We start from the raw sequence: 20,827 nt of genomic DNA on the forward strand, positions 1-20,827 counted from the left end.
ATTAGGGATAGTATCAACTCCAAAGAAGAAACATACAAATTAGCCAGAAAAAGTGGCTCACCTGAGGACTGGGAGAAATTCAGAGTCCAGCAGAGAAGGACAAAGGGCTTAATTAGGAAAGGGAAAAAAGATTATGAGAGAAAACTGGCAGGGAACATAAAAACTGACTGCAAAAACATTTATAGATATGTGAAAAGAAAAAGATTGGTTAAGACAAATGTAGGTCCCCTACAGACAGAAACAGGTGAATTGATTATGGGGAGCAAGGACATGGCAGACCAATTGAATAACTACTTTGGTTCCGTCTTCACTAAGGAGGACATAAATAATCTTCCAGAAATAGTAGGGGACAGAGGGTCTAGTGAGATGGAAGAACTGAGAGAAATACATGTTAGTAGGGAAGTGGTGTTAGGTAAATTGAAGGGATTAAAGGCAGATAAATCCCCAGGGCCAGATGGTCTGCATCCCAGAGTGCTTAAGGAAGTAGCCCAAGAAATAGTGGATGCATTAGTGATAATTTTTCAAAACTCTTTAGATCCTGAACTAGTTCCTGAGGATTGGAGGGTGGCTAATATAACCCCGCTTTTTAAAAAAGGAGGGAGAAACTGGGGAATTATAGACCAGTTAGTTTAACATCGGTGGTGGGGAAAATGCTAGAGTCAGTTATCAAAGATGTGATAACAGTACATTTGGAAAGCGGTGAAATCATCGGACAAAGTCAGCATGGATTTATGAAAGGAAAATCATGTCTGACGAACCTCAGAATTTTTTGAGAATGTAACTAGTAGAGTGGATAGGGGAGAACCAGTGGATGTGGTATATTTGGATTTTCAAAAGGCTTTTGACAAAGTCCCACACAGGAGATTGGTGTGCAAACTTAAAGCACATGGTATTGGGGGTAAAGTATTGATGTGGATAGAAAATTGGTTGGCAGACAGGAAGCAAAGAGTGGGAATAAACGGGACCTTTTCAGAATGGCAGGCAGTGACTAGTGGGGTACCGCAAGGCTCAGTGCTGGGACCCCAGTTGTTTACAATATATATTAATGACTTAGATGAGAGAATTAAATGCAGCATCTCCAAGTTTGCAGATGACTGGAAGCTGGGCGGCAGTGTTAGCTGTGAGGAGGATGCTAAGAGGATGCAGGGTGACTTGGATAGGTTAGGTGAGTGGGCAAATTCATGGCAGATGCAATTTAATGTGGATAAATGTGAGGTTATCCACTTTGGTGGCAAAAACAGGAAAACAGATTATTATTTGAATGGTGGCCGATTAGGAAAAGGGGAGGTGCAATGAGACCTGGGTGTCATTATACACCAGTCATTGAAAGTGGGCATGCAGGTACAGCAGGCAGTGAAAAAGGCAAATGGTATGCTGGCATTCATAGCAAGAGGATTCGAGTACAGGAGCAGGGAGGTACCACCACAGTTTTACAAGGCCTTGGTGAGACCACACCTGGAGTATTGTTTGCAGTTTTGGTCCCCTAATCTGAGGAAAGACATCCTTGCCATAGAGGGAGTACAAAGAAGGTTCACCAGATTGATTCCTGCTGGGAGTATTGCGGGGAAAGCGAATGAGTTGAGGGCGTGGATTGACACGTGGAACTATGATGTTGTAGCAATTAGTGAAACTTGGCTACAGGAGGGGCAGGACTGGCAGCTTAATACTCCAGGGTTCCGATGTTTCAGATGTGATTGAGGCAGAGGAATGAAAGGTGGGTGAGTAGCATTGCTTGTTAGGGAAAATATTACAGCAGTGCTCAGGCAGGACAGATTAGAGGGCTTGTCTACTGAGTCCTTATGGGTGGAGCTGAGAAACAGGAAAGGTATGGCCGCATTAGTGGGATTGTATTACAGACCACCCAATAGTCAACGAGAATTGGAGGAGCAAATCTGCAGAGAGATAATAGGCAACTGCAGGAAACATAAAGTTGTGGTGGTAGGGGATTTTAATTTTCCATATATTGATTGGGACTCCCAGACTGTTAGGGGTCTAGATGGTTTAGAGTTTGTAAAATGTGTTCAGGAAAGTTTTCTAAATCAGTATATAGAGGGACCAACTAGAGGGGATGCAATATTGGATCTCCTGTTAGGAAACGAATTAGGGCAAGTGACAGAAGTCTGTGTAGGGGAGCACTTTGGTTCCAGTGACCATAACACCATTAGTTTCCATTTGATCATGGATAAGGATAGATCTGGTCCTAGGGTTGAGGTTCTGAACTGGAAGAAGGCCAAATTTGAAGAAATGAGAAAGGATCTAAAAAGCATGGATTGGGACAGGTTGTTCTCTGGCAAAGATGTGATTGGTAGGTGGGAAGCCTTCAAAGGGGAAACTTTGAGAGTGCAGAGTTTGTATGTTCCTGTCAGGATTAAAGGTAAATTGAATAGGAATAAGGAACCTTGGTTCTCAAGGGATATTGCAACTCTGATAAAGAAGAAGAGGGAGTTGTATGAAATGTATAGGAAACGGGGTAAATCAGGTGCTTGAGGAGTATAAGAAGTGCAAGAAAATACTTAAGAAAGAAATCAGGAGGGCTAAAAGAAGACATGAGGTTGCCTTGGCAGTCAAAGTGAAGGATAATCCAAAGAGCTTTTACAAGTATATTAAGAGCAAAAGGATTGTAAGGGATAAAATTGGTCCTCTTGAAGTTCAGAGTGGTCGGCTTTGTGCGGAACCAAAGGAAATGGGGGAGATCTTAAATAGGTTTTTTGCGTCTGTATTTACTAAGGAAGCTGGCATGAAATCTATGGAATTGAGGGAATCAAGTAGTGAGACCATGGAAACTGTACAGATTGAAAAGGAGGAGGTGCTTGCTGTCTTGAGGAAAATTAAAGTGGATAAATCCCTGGGACCTGACAGAGTGTTCCCTCGGACCTTGAAGGAGACTAGTGTTGAAATTGCGGGGGCCCTGGCAGAAATATTTAAAATGTCGCTGTCTACGGGTGAAGTGCCGGAGGATTGGAGAGTGGCTCATGTTGTTCCGTTTTTTTAAAAAAGGATCAAAAAGTAATCCGGGAAATTATAGGCCGGTGAGTTTAACGTCAGTAGTAGGTAAGTTATTGGAGGGAGTACTAAGAGACAGAATCTACAAGCATTTGGATAGACAGGGGCTTATTAGGGAGAGTCAACATGGCTTTGTGCGTGGTAGGTCATGTTTGACCAATCTGTTGGAGTTTTTCGAGGAGGTTACCAGGAAAGTGGATGAAGGGAAGGCGGTGGATATTGTCTACATGGACTTCAGTAAGGCCTTTGACAAGGTCCCGCATGGTAGGTTAGTTAGGAAAATTCAGTCGCTAGGTATACATGGAGAGGTGGTAAATTGGATTAGACATTGACTCGATGGAAGAAGCCAGAGAGTGGTGGTAGAGAATTGCTTCTCTGAGTGGAGGCCTGTGACTAGTGATGTGCCACAGGGATCAGTGCTGGGTCCATTGTTATTTGTCATCTATATCAATGATCTGGATGATAATGTGGTAAATTGGATCAGCAGGTTTGATGATGATACAAAGATTGGAGGTGTAGTAGACAGTGAGGAAGGTTTTCAGAGCCTGCAGAGGGACTTGGACCAGCTGGAAAAATGGGCTGAAAAGTGGCAGATGGAGTTTAATACTGACAAGTGTGAGATATTGCACGTTGGAAGGACAAACCAACGTAGAACCTACAGGGTTATTTGTAAGGCACTGAGGAGTGCAGTGGAACAGAGGGATCTGGGAATACAGATACAAAATTCCCTAAAAGTGTCGTCACAGGTAGGTAGGATCGTAAAGAGAGCTTTTGGTACATTGCCCTTTATTAATCGAAGTATTGAGTATAAGAGCTGGAATGTTATGATGAGGTTGTATAAGGCATTGGTGAGGCCGAATCTGGAGTATTGTGTTCAGTTTTGGTCACCAAATTACAGGAAGGATATAAATAAGGTTGAAAGAGTGCAGAGAAGGTTTACAAGGATGTTGCCGGGACTTGAGAAACTCAGTTACAGAGAAAGGTTGAATAGGTTAGGACTTTATTCCCTGGAACGTAGAAGAATGAGGGGAGATTTGATAGAGGTATATAAAATTATGATGGGTATAGATAGAGTGAATGCAAGCAGGCTTTTTCCACTGAGGCAAGGGGAGAAAAAAACCAGAGGACATGGGTTAAGGGTGAGGGGGGAAAAGTTTAAAGGGAACATTAGGGGGGGCTTCTTCACACAGAGAGTGATGGGAGTATGGAATGAGCTGCCAGACGAGGTGGTAAATGCGAGTTCTTTTTTAACATTTAAGAATAAATTGGACAGATACATGGATGCGACGTGTATAGAGGGATATGGTCCGTGTGCAGGTCAGTGGGACTAGGCAGAAAATGGTTCGGCACAGCCAAGAAGGGCCAAAGGGCCTGTTTCTGTGCTGTAGTTTCTATGGTTCTATGGATGGCAGGACTTTCATATGATGAAAGACTGGATCGACTAGGCTTATACCTGTTGGAATTTAGAAGATTGAGGGGGGATCTTATTGAAACGTATAAAATCCTAAAGGGATTGGACAGACTAGATGCAGGAAGATTGTTCCCGATGTTGGAGAAGTCCAGAACGAGGAGTCACAGTTTGAGGATAAAGGGGAAGCCTTTTAGGACCGAGATTAGGAAAAACTTCTTCACACAGTGAGTGGTGAATCTGTGGAATTCTCTGCCACAGTTGAGGCCAGCTCATTGGCTATATTTAAGAGGGAGTTAGATATGGCCCTTGTGGCTAAAGGGATCAGGGGGTATGGAGGGAAGGCTGGTACAGGGTTCTGAGTTGGATGATCAGCCATGATCATACTGAATGGCGGTGCAGGCTCGAAGGGCTGAATGGCCTACTCCTGCACCTATTTTCTATGTTTCTATGTAAATATAACATAGCAATAATACAAAGTTATTGGGAATACATTGTTATACTTAACATGAGTAATTATAAAACCAAATAGTATTTAATTGACAAAACTCCCGATCATACAGGATACCAATGAATAATACAGGACAAAAAGAAAATATCTAGACAACAATCATGAAAAAAGAAAAAAATATATATAACCCCCTCAAAAAAAAACTAATCGAAACAGAATTAATCAACTAAACTAAAAAAAGACCTGGGCTATTTTAACAACGTAAAAATGGGAGAAAAGAAAACCTTAGTGTCGACGTCTCTGTTCCTCTCAACCAACACTACAGAGAAGTAAAATAAGTTTGGAAATGGTACTCCTTTTCTCAAGGGCAATTTTCCATTGGCACCCACATCCAACAATGGGCATTTTAAAACAAAATTGTTTAGTACCATGGTCATTGCCCCCCCCCCCCGCCCCGGTGCTTCCTTCACAGGAAATGTGTAGCGGTGGAGAAGATAAAGTGTTTTGCAGATTGCTCAATAATTAGACTTGTTATTGGTTTGGCATCATTCTAGTAGATTAAAGAATAATTTGAGGGTGTGGAAAAAATACAGGGAACAATTTCATCTTTTGGACTTGACTATATTTTGATTTGCATGTTTGATTAATCAGAGCAGCAAGTACCCAGTGAAGCTGCAGATTATAAGAGAAATTAAATTTAAAGTAACAAGGGAAATATAACCAGATTTTAAAAGTTCATAGTAAATTTATTATATTATTATTACATATACGTCACCATGTGCAACCCTAAGATTCATTTTCTTATCATCTTTCACAGTAATACAAAGAAACAAAAAAAGGAAAAATAAGTAAATAAATAAACAATAAATATTGAGAATTTGAGATGAAGAATCCTTGAAAGCGAGTCCATAGGTTGTGGGAACAGTCGGGTGATGGGGTGAGTGAAGTTAAACCCTCCGGTTCATGATGAATCTGGTGGTGAGGGTTCTAAGGCTCCTGTACCTCCTTCCTGATGGCAGCAGCATGAAGAGAGCATGGCTTGGGTGGTGTGGATCCTTGATGATGGATGCTGCTTTCCTGCGACAGCACTCCATGTAGATGTGCGAGGCCTTTGCCCATGATGGACTAGACTATACCCACTGTATTTTGTTGGATTTTCTATTCAAGGGCAACGGTGTTCCCATACCAGGGTGAGACGCAACCAGTCAATATATTATCCACCACGCATCTGCATAAGTTTGTCAGAGTTCTAGGTGACATGCCGAGACTTGACAAACTTCTAAGAAAGTAGAGTTGCTGCCGAAATGGCATTTGTATGTTGTGTAGGGTAGCGTAATTGGGAAAAAACGTACATAATTCACAACCACCGACATTGAGTTGGGGCTTCGGTTTAAGAGGCTGGTTTGATGTGATGACGTTATGTAAAGGATTTTTAATGCACTTTGAGTTCAGTTTTTTGGTGATCAATAAATGAGTTGCTGTGACTTTTCTGCCACTTTATTTGTGAAAACCTACGTTATTGACCCTGATGCTCTAGAATGATTCCAGAGTTATTGAACTTGTCGGCCAACACAGTTACTTTGAAACTGCTGGAGTTTTGGGAGCAAGATGCCGTTGCCTGGTTTGTACAAGCTGAGGCCCAATTCGCCCTGCAAGAAACCTATGCCGACGACACCAAATTCTATTACATGGCAGCGCTGCTCAGCAACTCCACAGCCGCGAGAGTGGGGAGTCTACTAAAATGCTCAACTGAACACGATAAATATCGATTGGTGAAAGCTCACCTTTTACAGACTTATGCACTATTGGAGTCTGAGCACGCCAAACAGTTGCTCTGCTTACCTGGTCTCGATGCTAGACCTTCAGAGCTAATGGACCAAAATGCTGTCTCTCCTGGGAAATCACTATTTCCTTGTTTTATTTTTAAAGAACTCCTCATGCAGCAAATGCATGGCCTTAGCTAATGCACCCATGAAGGACGATAGGAGCTTGTTAAAATGGTTGATAGTCTACACTCAGCTAGGCAGCACTGCATCATTCTTCCTCCTTTCTCTACCTCAATAAGCCCGGCCCTCAACATAAGGACGCCCGTGGCTGTGAAGCAGATGACCCTGGGCCTGTGACTTAACATGTGTGCTTTGGTACGAGCGCTAGGAGATGTTGACTGCCAAGCCTGTCTGCTGTCCATTACAAAGGCCCATTCAGGACAATATTTTCTGTGTGACACGGGTGCTCAAGTGAGTGTGCTGCCAGCATTGCCTATTGATGAGAAGGCAAAGAGCGACGAAACCTTGCTGGAAGCCGCCATTGGCAGCAAGATCCAAACTTAAAGGACATGATGGGTGATGCTCCATTTCAGTGGGCGACGTTACACGGGGGACAACATCCTGGCTAAAGTGGTCAGACCTCTACTTGGTGCAGATTTCCTGTGTGCCCAGCAACTGATTGTCGATCTAAAGAACTGCCAGTTTGTGGATGGCAAGGACTTTAGGTCGTTACCCTGCTCCCCCAGCAAATTCCCCACAATGACTCTGTCAAGCACATGTACCACCGCATGTGTGTTTACTCAACTGCTGGGTGAATTCCCAAACCTCACCAAGCCCACATTCTCCACCACAGTCACAAAACATAGAGGTCGAGCACCAGATTCCCAGTCCATGCTCACGTGTGTGTACACTGGACCCAGAAGAGCTGGCAACCAGGAAGGCTCAGTTTGCCAACATAGAAAGACTCAGCATTATACGCTGATTGAAGAGCCCTTGGGCTTCACCTCTCCGTATGGTCTCTAAATCCAATGGTGGTTGCCACCCATGTGGCGATTACCAACGCCTTAACAAGGCCACCACCCTTGATCTCACACGTCCAAGACTTTTTGGCACGTTTAGCTGGGAAGTTAATTTTTTCCAAAGTTGATGTGGTTAGGGGCTACTGTCAGGTGCATATATGCTTGGAGGACACTACCAAAACAGCTGTGATAACCTCATTTGGCCTTTTTGAGTTTCTGGGCATGCCACTTGGACTGAAAAATGCAGCACAGACTTTCCAACAGCTGATAGACTCTGTATTAAAAGACTTAGATTTTCTTTTTGTTTTCCTGGATGATGAACTTGTTGGCAGTGCGTCCAAATCCGAACATGTATCACATCTCCGCACACTTTTTGAGCACCTAAGCCAACACAGGTTGATTATTAATCCTGCTGAATGCCAGTTTTGGTTGTCAACTATTGACTTTCTCAACCATTGCATGTCGTAGAAGGTGGAAAACCCCTCCCATCAAAAGTAACCATTATTATGGATTTCCCACTGCCCTGCACTGCTAAAAAATTACAGAAGTTTTTAGGTATGATGAGTTTCTATCGCCTCTTCATTCGACAAGCTGCTGAACTTGTGCTCCCCCGTATATGCACTTAAAGACAATATCCCTGATCAGCAGACATTTGATGATACCAAACGAGCTCTTTCTAACACAACCCTACTGGCGCACCCATAGTAATTACAGCTGTCACCTCAGACTATGCTGTGGGTGCTGTGCATGAACAGTTGGTGGAGGCATATAGAAGCTGTTTGATTTCTTTAGCTGGCAGCTCCGTTTTCCCCAAAAGGAAGTACAGCACGTTTGGCCTTGAACTTCTTGCTCTATATCTGGCTGTCCACTATTTTTGTTTTCTTTTAGAGAGTTGCCATTTAACCCCTCATGCATGCAATGGCCAAAATATCAGACCCTTGGTCTGTACAGCTGCAACACCCCCTGGCCTAGATATCCGACTTCACAACTGATATACAAGAGGAAATATAATGCCGTGGCTGGTTGCCTTTCACGGCCAGCCACGTACACATAGTCCGTACACATAGGGTTAACCATGCCAGCGTGGCGGCTGAGCAAGTTACTGATCCAGAGGTCGAAGTTCAAAGAAGAGTAGTTATGGGCCTGCAGATGGCTGATATTAAGTTCTGGGAACCTGTGGTCTCTCTCCTGTGTGATGTCTTGACTGGTCGCCCTTGCCCCATCGTGCCCACAAACTGGAGACATACTGTTTTCGATTCCAAACATGGCCTCTTGCGTCCAAGCCAGAAGGCCTCACAGAACTGGTTGCTTTAAGGTGTGTTTGGCATGGCCTCAGAAAGGGCTTGCGTGATTGGACCATAGATTGTGTGGAGTGCTAGCAAGCAAAAATTAGCCACCATGTCCAGGCACCATTGACACCTTTTGAGGTCCCTGAACAATGATTTGACCATGTCAATGTTAACATTGTTGGTCCTCTTCCCCCCCCCTCCCACCCTCCCCGCCTCCCCCCGCGGTTTCACACACCTTCTTACTATGATGGATCTTACCACCAGATGGCTAGAGTTCGTCCCTCTAGTACCGTCGGCAGCCATAGACGTGGCTCTGGCATTCATCAACACCTGGTTTTATGGGTTTGGCACTCAATCTGATATTTTCTCTGACCATGGTCCCCAATTCATTTCAGACCTCTGGGCAGTGATGACCCAAAACCCCCTGCATCACACCATGGTGTATCACCTGCAGCCCAGTGGCCTGTGTAAGTGGTTTCACTACTCTTTAAAGGTTGCTCTGAGTGCTTTCCTGGCTGATGAGTATTGGCACGATCTCCCATGGGTTCTGCTGGGCCTCAGAATCGCTCCAGAAGAGGACCTGCAGTCATCCGTGGCAGAATTGGTATACAGCAAGCTGTTACGAGTGTACGGTGATTTCATTCCTGATTCCATGACCAGCTGGTTGGCCTCTCAATAGCGTTCAACCCTTCTCAGTAAATTCAATTCCTTTTCACCTATTCCTACCTCCCATCAGGGCATGCAGCACTCCTAGGTTCCTTTTGACCTACATTCAGGCTCGTTTGTCTACCATGATACACACCACCGTCTCCTTAGGACCCCTTATGATGGCCCATTCTGCATTTTGGGATGGAGAGAATAGGCTTTTAACATAGATAAGAGAGGTAAATCTGAACATATTACAGTAGATCACCTTAAACCACCCCACCAAGATTTGGAGTGTTCTGCTGCCATGTCCCTGGTGTCACAACATGACCATGAGCGTGTGAACGCACATTTAGATGAGACACAGGCACCTGTGGTTTCTCCACCCATGGAACACAGGACCCGAGCTGGGCGACTCGTCCGAGCTCCAGCCAGGCTCACAATATTGGTTTCAGTGAACTCTGGGGAGCTTGTGCAGGGTAACTTCATTAGTGGAAATGTGCATAATTCACAACCAACAACATTGAGTTGGGGTTTCGCTTTAAAAAGCTGGTCTGACGTGATGGCGTTGTTATGTAAAGGGTTTTTCATGCACCCTGTGTTCAGTTTCTTTTAGTGATCAATAAATGATTTGCTATGGCTTTTCTGAAACATAAAACACCTCCGCTGTTTTATTTGCGAAAACCTACAGTTGAAAAGGGCTATAAACCGTGCTGCTTTATAATCTATTCTCAACATGGTGTTGAAGTGCTACCATCCTGTGCCCGTGAGACCTAAGGTGTTAATTAGAAAGTCAGTAGCTGCTTGGACACTCGTACTTTGCCCTATAAGGAGAATACATTGTTGGTGAAACTAGCTTGGCTCAAACTGAAGGCATGATTTTGTCTGAGGGTTCTGGAAATCAAGCAGTTGTCTGTGGGCTGTGGCTGAGAGTCTTATTGGCTGCTTGTTCAGTAATTCTTTATAGATATTGTTTTAGGCTATCATAGATTTGATATGTTTATCCAGGAATAGACTGAATAAGAGTGAATTCTAAACAAATAACGTGGAGTGTAAGTCTGTAAAGTTTCATTTCCTTCTGATGGTTGGAGTAGTAAAATAATTAACTTTATGTTTAAATAGTTCTTTCACAGCCTGAGCTTGGCACAACATGTTTTTATAACCAATGTAGTATTTTTTTGTTTAAACTGTCTGCACAGTATTAGGAAACTTGGCAGACAGTTTGTGCACAACAGATTCTTACAAGCAACATTGCAATGTGATAGTCTGTTTTTGGTAATGTTGACTGAGGAAAAAATACTGACCAATATATTGGGAGAATTTCTCTGCTGATATGAGAACTTAAGATTGCCAAAGTCTTAAACCAAGTATAATTCCATTTGTCATGATTTCAGTACATCTAGCCCTTAGTTCTACTGCTTATTTACGCATTTTAGGGATGTGAACAATGCTGTCAAGTCTGATGTTTTATTGCCGGTTTAATTGGAGGAGCAGTCATTTACTTGTAAGTTGTTGTTGCATATGAAGTATAGAGGAATTTATGGTTGTGTTCTGTTGTGCCTGTTTTGCCAGGAGGAGGGGGGAGTATTTAAGAGAAGAGTCCGCCTATAATGTGTGTAAATCCTGAAATAGAACATACTCGTAACCTTCTGATGGTACCGGTGAGCTCAGACTGACTTACAAGTTCATTCATGGTTCAGTTTCTATAACTGTCATGTTTATTATGATCACAAAAAATGTTTAAAGTGAGCATATTTTGCTCTAATTAGGCTATCAGTATTTCAAATTCTTTAGGTGTTGCTATAAGTTATTGCAGGCTTTAGAGTGAAATGTTTGATTAAGCGTCACCCATTTGTGTGGCTGCATTGCATTGACCACGGCTACTGCTGCAGTTGAAATTTGGCGAAATTATTATTGTTTCTAGGCATAAGTTAGCAGTTCACTGTGTTTAGTGAAATTAGTAAAACTTATTCAGTACTACATCAAATAGTAGCTTTAGAAGCATTTTATAACATCTGTTTTACAGATTTTATTAGAAAACAATTTCACAGATTTAAAGAGACAGCATTGTATCCCTTATAATTTACAATACATTTTGATTGTTGCGGGGGTGTGGAAGAAATGATGACAGATTAAATATTAAACAAGTTAATAGAAGTGCCTAAAACCAATTTTGACAGAGCCATTTTGTTTTTGCTGGCGTCTCTGAGGAAGTATTTGTGTTCTTCACCACATTCTTTCTTCTCTTAGGACTCGGATTCTACACCCTCTGGATTGTTTCAGCCTCATTTATTAATACTCCCTGTTTTGTACTTAAAAGAAGTCTATTTTTAGAGATGAATGTCTCCATGTTGTTTCCTGCCCAGCAGCACTGCACAGCTCAATCGAAATATCCTTGTGGGCTTCTGTTCTGATCCGGTTTTTTTCCCATAAATATATCCTTATTTTCTTTGTGGTGTTGCACTGTCTTGGAAAAATAAACCACGTGCTTTTGATTAAATCTGCATTTCTTTATTTCAGACTATGGCAATCCAAATCTAGGTGGCAGCTCCTCGGGATTGCACACCTCAGGGCCTGCGTTTTCTACCCTTCACAGACTTCGCCGGAAAAGGAAGCCAACCCGGGTGAAGGATCCCTTGGATGACATTCTTCTCAAATTTCTAACAGCACAGAGAGTAGTGGAGGAACGTTTCTTGCAAATGGAGGAACGGAGAATGCAGCGGGATATGGAACTAGAAGACAGGCGGATGCAGTTAGAGCAGCGTCGGATGGAATTGGAAAGGGAGCACGAGTACAGAATGTTTACCATATTTGCTCAGATGGTGAATGCACTTCGGCATGGTGGCTCCATGCAGACGTTAGGGCTGGACCTCAGCCAGGTCTTCTCTCAGTCTTCTGATCAAGCTGCTGAAACCGTTAGTGCCCCATGCTCAGCCTCCACCTCTAGAGATGGTGGCAGCAGACTGCAACATCAGAACAAACCTTTACCTAATGGATTGATAGATGCCGTGGCTCATGCAGAGTTGAATTCAACATTCCAGCACCTTCAGTCAAGTATTTATTTATCTAAAAGAGGAAATGAAATTAATAAGTTTTGTGGAACATTTCAGAAAGATTATACTGCCTATCATGCAGATAAGTATGATGAAGACAAAAACCCTAATGTGAGTCTGTTAAGCCATGTTAGTTTTGAAATTTGAAAGTTGTAAATTTGAAATACTGTGTTAATTTGAAAGGTGCTAATGAATTACTTGTTTGGGGCATTTAGCTGTCTAATTTAAATCCATACACTAGTCCATATAGAATTGTTTAATGAATAATTGTTTTACTAGCATTCTGTGCTTTGTTAATCCATTCCCAGAAGAATCTAGTTAAGAAACTTGGGGTCTGAATGGAAAACTAATTTGCTGAACAATCTGTACAATTCTAATATTAAGTGGAGTTGGTGGTAAATTGGGTGCACACGTCTTGGTGCTTGGATTCACTCATTTTGTGGTTGGAGACATGTGAAAAGTGTTCTAGTTTTGACTGCTTTAACATTGTTGTGTGGATTCTGAATATTGTACATCAAGTTTCCGAAGTTTCCTTTTGGCACTAATTTGCACACAGGTTTATTGCCTACGTACCATTCAGGATCACCGCACTTACCCATAAAGAGTTCTTGAAGCAGCTTTCTCAGTAATTGTTAAAGTTGTTTCTATTTCTCTGTAGTGTTGTGTGTCGATCCCCTTGTTTTACAGCACCAAGCAACGTAAATGTTCCTATCTCTGCAGTCAGTTTAAAAACCGTATTGTTGAAACTTGATTCGGTATTATTCATCAATCTGCTTGGAAACTGTACCTTATCAGATTGAAACGTTAATTACTAATGGAAACGATGAATGGCTTTCAGATTGCTGCTTTTAAAATTGAAGTATTTTCAGAGTTTAAGAAGTATTTTTAGTTGTGCAAGATCAGTTGTTGGATTGTGATTTATTGTGCCACTCAGTTGCATCATTATCTGATTATTTTAACCGGGCATGCTAATCTTACAGTTTTTAAATCTTGTTGGAAAGACTAACTTAGGTCATTTTCTGCCAGCAATAATGTCCCTGATTTATTTGGCTTCTGGCTTCTTCCCCATCCTCTGGTCCTGATGAAGGGTCTTGGCCTGAAATGTGACTGCTCTCCATAGATCAGGGGTTCCCAACCTTTTTTGTACCATGGACCCCTACCATTAACAGAGGAGTGTGTGGACACCAGATTGGGAACCCCTGCCATAGATGCTGCCTGGCCTGCTGAGTTCCTCCAACATTTTGTGTCTGTTGCTTAGATTTCCAGCATCTGTAGATTTTCTAATCAAAGTGTGATCGATATTTATAGCATGTCTGATACTCAAAGACCAGAGGAATATTTTCTCCTTCCTCTGCCTGTAGCTCAGCAGAAGACTCCTTGTTTCAGTAGGATGTTGATCTCATTTCTAGAAATATCCATGATTGTTTTAAATAAAGTTTGTTACATGTAAATTTATAAATACTAATATTCCATATCATAGGCAGTAAAAACCCACATGGTATTGTATATGCCTTAAGTTGTGATTGACTTGTAAACTAAAATTGGAGCCATCTAGCACTAACATTATTGTGGAATGTTCTAAAGTATGTTTTGATCTAGTTTTGTTTAGATGAGTTTTATTATATTCATTCTGCTTTCATCTTTCCAGGGTATTATTAATCTAGGACCCAGCGAAAACAAGCTGTGCTTTGATCTTCTTTCCAAAAGGGTATGTCCATTTGTATTTCAGCCTTGTTAAAGTTATTTTGTAATATTACATCCTTCATGAGCATGACTTCAGTCTCATTTTCAGTGTTACCAACATTTTGCACAAGACTCCGAATTTTATACTGCAGATAAGAATGCTTCTCAATTTTGATAAATAACAAGGTGCATAGTAGTGTAGTGGTTAGTATAACACTACTACTGCACCAGCAGCCTAGGTTCAACTACTTTGCACATACTCCCCGTGACCGTGTGGGTTTCCTCCGGGTGCTCTAGTTTCCTCCCACAGATGTACAGGTTAGTAAGTTAATTGGTCAGAATTGGTGTAATTGAGTTGTACAAGCTCGTTGTGCTGGAGTGGCCTGTTACCCTGCTGTATCTCTGGTATAAAAATAATAAAGTTTGGATTTTTTTTTCCAAGTCAGTTTTGGTCACAATCTGTGGTTTGTAGACTGCTAGGAAATTAATGGAGAAATTTTACAAACCAGTGATTTCTCCACATCATTACATGACCATAACTTGGAGAAATAAGAATCATATTCATAGAGTTTTACAGTAGACCATAGCAACACTCACAACATGCTGAAGGAACTCAGCAGGTCGGGCAGCATCCGTGGAAACAATGAGTCGACGTTTCGGGCCGGAACCCTTCGTCAGGAGTGAAGAGGGAAGGGGCAGAGGCCCTATAAAGAAGGTGGGAGAGGGTTGGAAGGAGAAGGCTGGTAGGTTCATGGTTCCGCCTCCTTCTACTACCCATTGTTTTCCTGCCTATCACCTCCCTGCTTCCCCTCCCCCACCCCTTTGTCTTTCGAATTACTGGTTTTTCAACTGAACCTACCAGCCTTCTCCTCCCAACCCTCCCCCACCTACTTTATAGGGCCTCTGCCCCCTCCCTCTTCAGTCCTGACGAAGGGTTCCGGCCCAAAACGGCGACTCATCGTTTCCACGGATGCTGCCCGACCTGCTGAGTTCCTCCAGCGTGCTGTGAGTGTTGCCTTGATCCCAGCATCTGCAGATTATTTTGTATTTACAGTAAACCATAGCTTTAAGAAATGACAGTTATGAAGTACAGCAAAGAAATGGGCCCCACAGTCCACCATACACCTTTTCCCCATCTACAATAACCTTATTTGCCCACATTAGGACCGTATTCTATCATTTCAAAATTGTACAGATTGAATTTTATAAGAATGTCTTTGTTCAAGGAAAATAAACTTCTAACTATCCAATCGGATGTCAGTTGTGACTATAAGATGCTAATTTGTGGGAGCTTAATCACGGTGAGACAGACCCAAAACTTTACTGAGCTTTAATAGTAATCCGTTGTGAATATTTTATTTGATTTATTTATCGGTATTTTGAAGAACAAAAATTGGAAATAGAAAACCCATTAAACGTAGGAAATTTGGAATTATTAGTGATGGTACAGATGTTTGGAGCTATCAGGAGACTTCTTTCACAGGAACCTTTCGAATTTTTTTTTAATGTCACAGTGTGATTCATCCAACTGTGATGCACAATTCTTACTTAAAAAGTAAATACCAGTTCACAAAAGAAATATATTGCAGAATGTGATCTCACCACATGGATGATACCACATTTAAATAAGACCTTCAACGTGTCATCGATGGGTAATTTGTCACTTTGCTGTTAATGGGACCTTAATGCATGCAGATTTTCTTTTGTGTTTGCCTTGTTAAAATAGTGACAAGAACATAATTCATCAGCTTTAAAGCAGTTTGGAGTACAGATTGAGCACCCCTTATCTGAAATTCCAAAATCTGAAAACCTCTGAGTCCTGACGTGACATCACAATTGGGAAATTCCACAAGGCACTGGTAGGTTCCCAGGCGATGCGCAGGTCTTCTCAGACAGTTCCGAGAAGTGAGTTAATGAAAAATAGAAAAAACACTGCATGAAGCAAAAAATAAAGATCTTGATTGTGTAGTGAAAGAGTGGATTCGTCACTGTCGGAGTGAGCATATGCTGCTTAACAGTACGCTGAAACAAGCAAACATCTATCACGATGAACTGAAACCTGAAAGTAATTTTGAATATTCAGCAAGCCAGTTGCAGAAATTTAAGAAAATGCATGGCATGAAATTTTTAAAGATTTAAAATATTTTTAAAGATAAGACGTCTGCTGATCACGAAGCAAAGAGAAATTCATTGATTAGTTTGCAAAGATCATTACTGATGAACATCTAGCACCAGAAAAAGTCTACAATGCTGTTTGTTTTCGTACCTTACATAAAACCTAAAAAAAAGTAAAATACAAGTACAGTGTACTGTAACCTTCTAATCAAAACATGGCATTGTAGATGGAGACTGAAAGCCTGCCGCTGTTCGTCGTTGTTCAACAGCTGATTGAGATATTCTTCCGATGCTGCTGTGCTGCTTTTGTTATCCTGCACACATTATATTTTCATTATCTTAATAGTATATAATAATTTTTACTATTATATGCATATGTGTGATGAAAAAGGAGTGCTTAACAGGTAGCACATAAATTCCATTGGAAATGATGACAATCCCAATCTCATTATATATTCCAAAATCCAAAATCTGAAACACCTCTGGCCCAGGCATTTCAGATAAGGAGTGCTCAGCCTGTACTTGGACGCATACATGATAGATTCTTGAATGACTTGTATATTGTAGATGAGGTGCCTTTTATATTTTCTGTAAACTGTAGACTCAACAAAAGGAGTGAGTTTGTTTGCGCTGTTCTCTCTGGAAATCAGAATGTCACATGATTGACGCTCTGAGCTGATTGGATGGAAAGCTGCACTGGTTTGATGTAATTAGCCACACTGCCTCTTGATGAGAGAGTGGGTAGGGGAAGAATAAAGAGGGAAGGGCAGGGTTTCCATTGCTGATACTTTGTGTAATACCACTAGGGGACATTATTGGGCTCAGATTTACTGCTTTTTGTAATCGGTAGCTGACTTGGTTTTAGCTTAAAGAATGGTTACTTGCTCAAGTCAGTATTCGGTTCTTTTCCTTCCCAAACAGGTAAGCAGTTGACTTGTGTTGTATTCAGATCAGTTTTATTGCCAAAATATGCTGCCAGCATGTACAGTATATCAGCTTGTCTTCAGAAAACTATTTGACTTGTATTTAATGCAACTGAGGAAAGGGACTGGATTTGACAAAGAAATAGAAATTGTAATTTAATTCCATTCCCAATCTGCTGTTGTTCTGCATTGTTGATCCAAAAACATCTTTCCCAGTGCAGCTGTATTTGGTTGTAGTATTCCGGATTGATTCTGTAAAGTTTTGCAGAACCAGTTATGTTGCTGGTAGTTACTTGGGTAGTCAAACTCCAATGTTATCCTCAGACTTAAAGGATGATATAATTGGATTAAGGCATGATCATTAATCCAGTCTTCAGCTTAAAGTTATACATTTGATTTTATATATATATATATATATATATATATATATATATATATATGTTAACTTTTGCTGTAATGTACAGCAGTTTGAAAAGCAAAATGGCAGCACAGCAGTGTAGCAGTTAGGGCAACTCTTTATAGTGCCCGCGACTGGGGTTCAGTTCCTGCTGCTACCTATAAGGAGTTTGTATGTCTTCTGATGACTGCTTGGTTTCATCCGGGTGCTTCAGTTTCATCCCACGTTCCAAAGGCATACGTGTTAGGGACAATAAGTTGTGGTGATGCTTTGTCAGTACCAAAAGCATGCTAACACTAGTGGGCTGCGCCCAGCTGATCCTCAGACTGTGTTGGTTATTAACGCAAATGGCACATTCCACTGTAAGTTTCAATGTACATGCGATCACATCTACAGTGAAGAAGTGCTTTGAGAGGTTAGTCATGGCCAGAATCAACTCCTGCCTAAGCATTACCTGGATACGCTGCAATTTGCTTATCATCCCAAATAGGTCTACAGTGGATGCAATCTCACTGGCTCTCCGCTCGACCGTGGATCACACGGCCAATAACAATACCTACTTCAGGCTGCTGTTTATTGATGACTGCTCAGCATTCAACACAACTATACCCTCTGGACTAATCAACAAGCTCCAAACCCTGGGTCTCTGTAACGAGATCCTTGACTTCCTCTCAGGAGACCAACATCAGTGCGGAACGGGAGAAACATCTCCTTCTTGCTGGTAATCAACACTGCTGTACCTCAAGGACATGCTTAGCCCACTGCTCTTCTCTTTTTACACCCATGACTCTGTGGCTAGGCACGGCTCAAACACCATCTATAAATTGGTCACCGACACAAACATTATTGACAGATCTTCAGATGGTGACGACCAGGCGTACAGAAGTGAGATAGGTCAGCTCGTTGAGTGGTGTCACATTCACCATCAGTTAGACCAAAGAATTAATTGTGGACCTCAGGAAGAGGAAGCCGGGGAACACACATCAGTCCTTATTGATGGATCAGCAGTGGATAGAGTGAGCAGTTGGACCCAACATATTTATGCAATTACAAAGAAGGCACGACAGTGACTATATTTCATTAGGAGTTTGAGGGGATTAGGTATGTCACTAAAAACGTCCGCAAATTTCTACAGATGTACTGTGGAGAGGATCCTAACCGGTTGCATCACTGTCTGGTATAGAACTTCACAGGATCGGAAAAAGCAGCAGAAAGTTGTAAACTCAGGCAGCACCATCATGGATACCAGCCTTCCCAACATTAAAGACACCTTCAAAAGGAAGTACCTCACAAAGGTGGCATCCAACACTAAAGATCCCCATCAGCCAGAACATGTCTTCTTCTCCTTGCTACCATCAAGGAGGAGATACAGGAACCAGAAGACACTCAACGTTTCAGAAACAGCTTCTTTCCCAGAGCCATTATTTTGAATCTCTCATTGCTACAGTTGGAAGTTCCCACTTGCTTCAAAAGGGTTACAACTGTACCGGTGCCCAAGACGAGCAGGGTGAGCTGCCTTAATAACTTTCATCCAAAAGCACTCACGTTTATAGTGATGAAGTGCTTTGAGAGGTAGGTCATGGCTAGAATTAATTCCTGTTTCAGCAAAGACCTGGACCCACTGCAATTTACCTTTTGGTACAATAGATCCATGGCAGATGCAATCTCATTGGCTCTTCACACGGCCTTGGATCACGTGGAGAATACGTATATCTTTGTCAGGATGCTGTTTATTGACTACAGCTCAGCATTTAATACAATCATTCCTACAGTTCTGATCGCAAAGCTCCAAAGTTTGGGCCTCTGCACTTCCCTCTGTAACTTCTTAACCAGAAGACCACAATCTGTGTGATCAGAAATAACATCTCCGCCTCGCTGACAGTCTACACTGGTGCACGTCAGGAGTGTGTGCTTAGCTCACTGCTCTACTCTCCCTACCCCCATGACTGTGTGGCTAGGCACAGCTCAAATGCCATCTATAAACTTGCTGATGATGCAGCTGTTATTAGCAGAGTGTCAGATAGTGATGAGAGGGCGTACAAGTGCGGGATATATCAGCTAGTTGTGTCGCAGCAGCAACCTTGCACTCAACGTCAGTGAGACCAAAGAACTGATTGTGGACTTCAGAAAAGGTAAGACAAGGGAACACACACCAGTCCTTATGGAGGGGTCAGAAGTGGAAAGAGTGAGCAGCTTCAGTTCCTGGGTGTCAGTTTCTCTGAGGATCCATCCTGTGCCCAACGTGTCAATGCAGCTACAAGGAAGGCACGACAGTGGCTGCATCTCATTCGGAGTTTGAGGAGATTTGGTATGTCACCAAAGACACTTGCTAATTTCTACGGATATACCATGGAGAACATTCTAACTGGCTGCATCACTGCCTGGTATGGGGAGGGGTGGGTGTGGTGGCTACTTCACAGGATTGAAATAAGCTGTAGAGAGTTGTAACTTAGTCCCCTCCATTATGGGCACTAGCTTCCGTGGTGTCCTGGACATTTTCAAGATGCGATGCTTCAAAAAGGGGACATCCATCATTAAGGACCCCCATCAACCAGGACATGCCTTGTTCTCATTGCTACCACCAGGAAGGAGGTACAGAGGCCTGAAGGCACACAGTCAGTGATTCAGGAACAGCTTCTTCTCCTCTGACATCCGATTTTTGAATGGACGTTGAACCCATGAACACTACCTCACTACTTTTTAATTTAACAAATACTACATATTTAACTATTTAATATGTCAGTATTAATTCATGCTTTTTAATTATTATGTATTGCATTGTACTGCTACCACAAAGACACCACATTTCACAACATGTGCTAGTGATATTAAGCCTGATTCTGATTCTGACAAATAAAGCTAATCTTTAATCTTTAATATAATTGTTAATATAACTGTTGTGGAATGCAAGAATTGTAGGATACGAAGCAACGGACTGATCTGGTGGTTAGTTAAATTGCAACCACATTTGATTAAAATGTAGAAGTTGGAATCCATTGTCAGTCGTCAAAAGAATGATGTTTTGGAAAGGTAAACTGGGAAAGCTTAACAACGTTAAGATTATTGGCTGAAGAG

General features: G+C 42.0%; 1 protein-coding gene across 1 annotated transcript in view; it reads left to right on the forward strand.

Moving 5' to 3' along the window:
- Positions 1–20,827, forward strand: part of accs (1-aminocyclopropane-1-carboxylate synthase homolog (Arabidopsis)(non-functional)) — a 79,970-nt gene that overhangs the window by 17,195 nt on the left and 41,948 nt on the right. Inside the window, exons 3-4 of the mRNA XM_072272651.1 lie at positions 12,102–12,745; positions 14,283–14,342. Of these exons, the coding sequence (XP_072128752.1) occupies positions 12,102–12,745; positions 14,283–14,342 (704 nt within the window). The remainder of the gene's footprint in view (positions 1–12,101; positions 12,746–14,282; positions 14,343–20,827) is intronic.

The sequence above is a fragment of the Mobula birostris genome, chromosome 11 (genome assembly GCF_030028105.1).
Source record: "Mobula birostris isolate sMobBir1 chromosome 11, sMobBir1.hap1, whole genome shotgun sequence".
Classification (NCBI taxonomy): Eukaryota; Metazoa; Chordata; class Chondrichthyes; order Myliobatiformes; family Myliobatidae; genus Mobula; species Mobula birostris.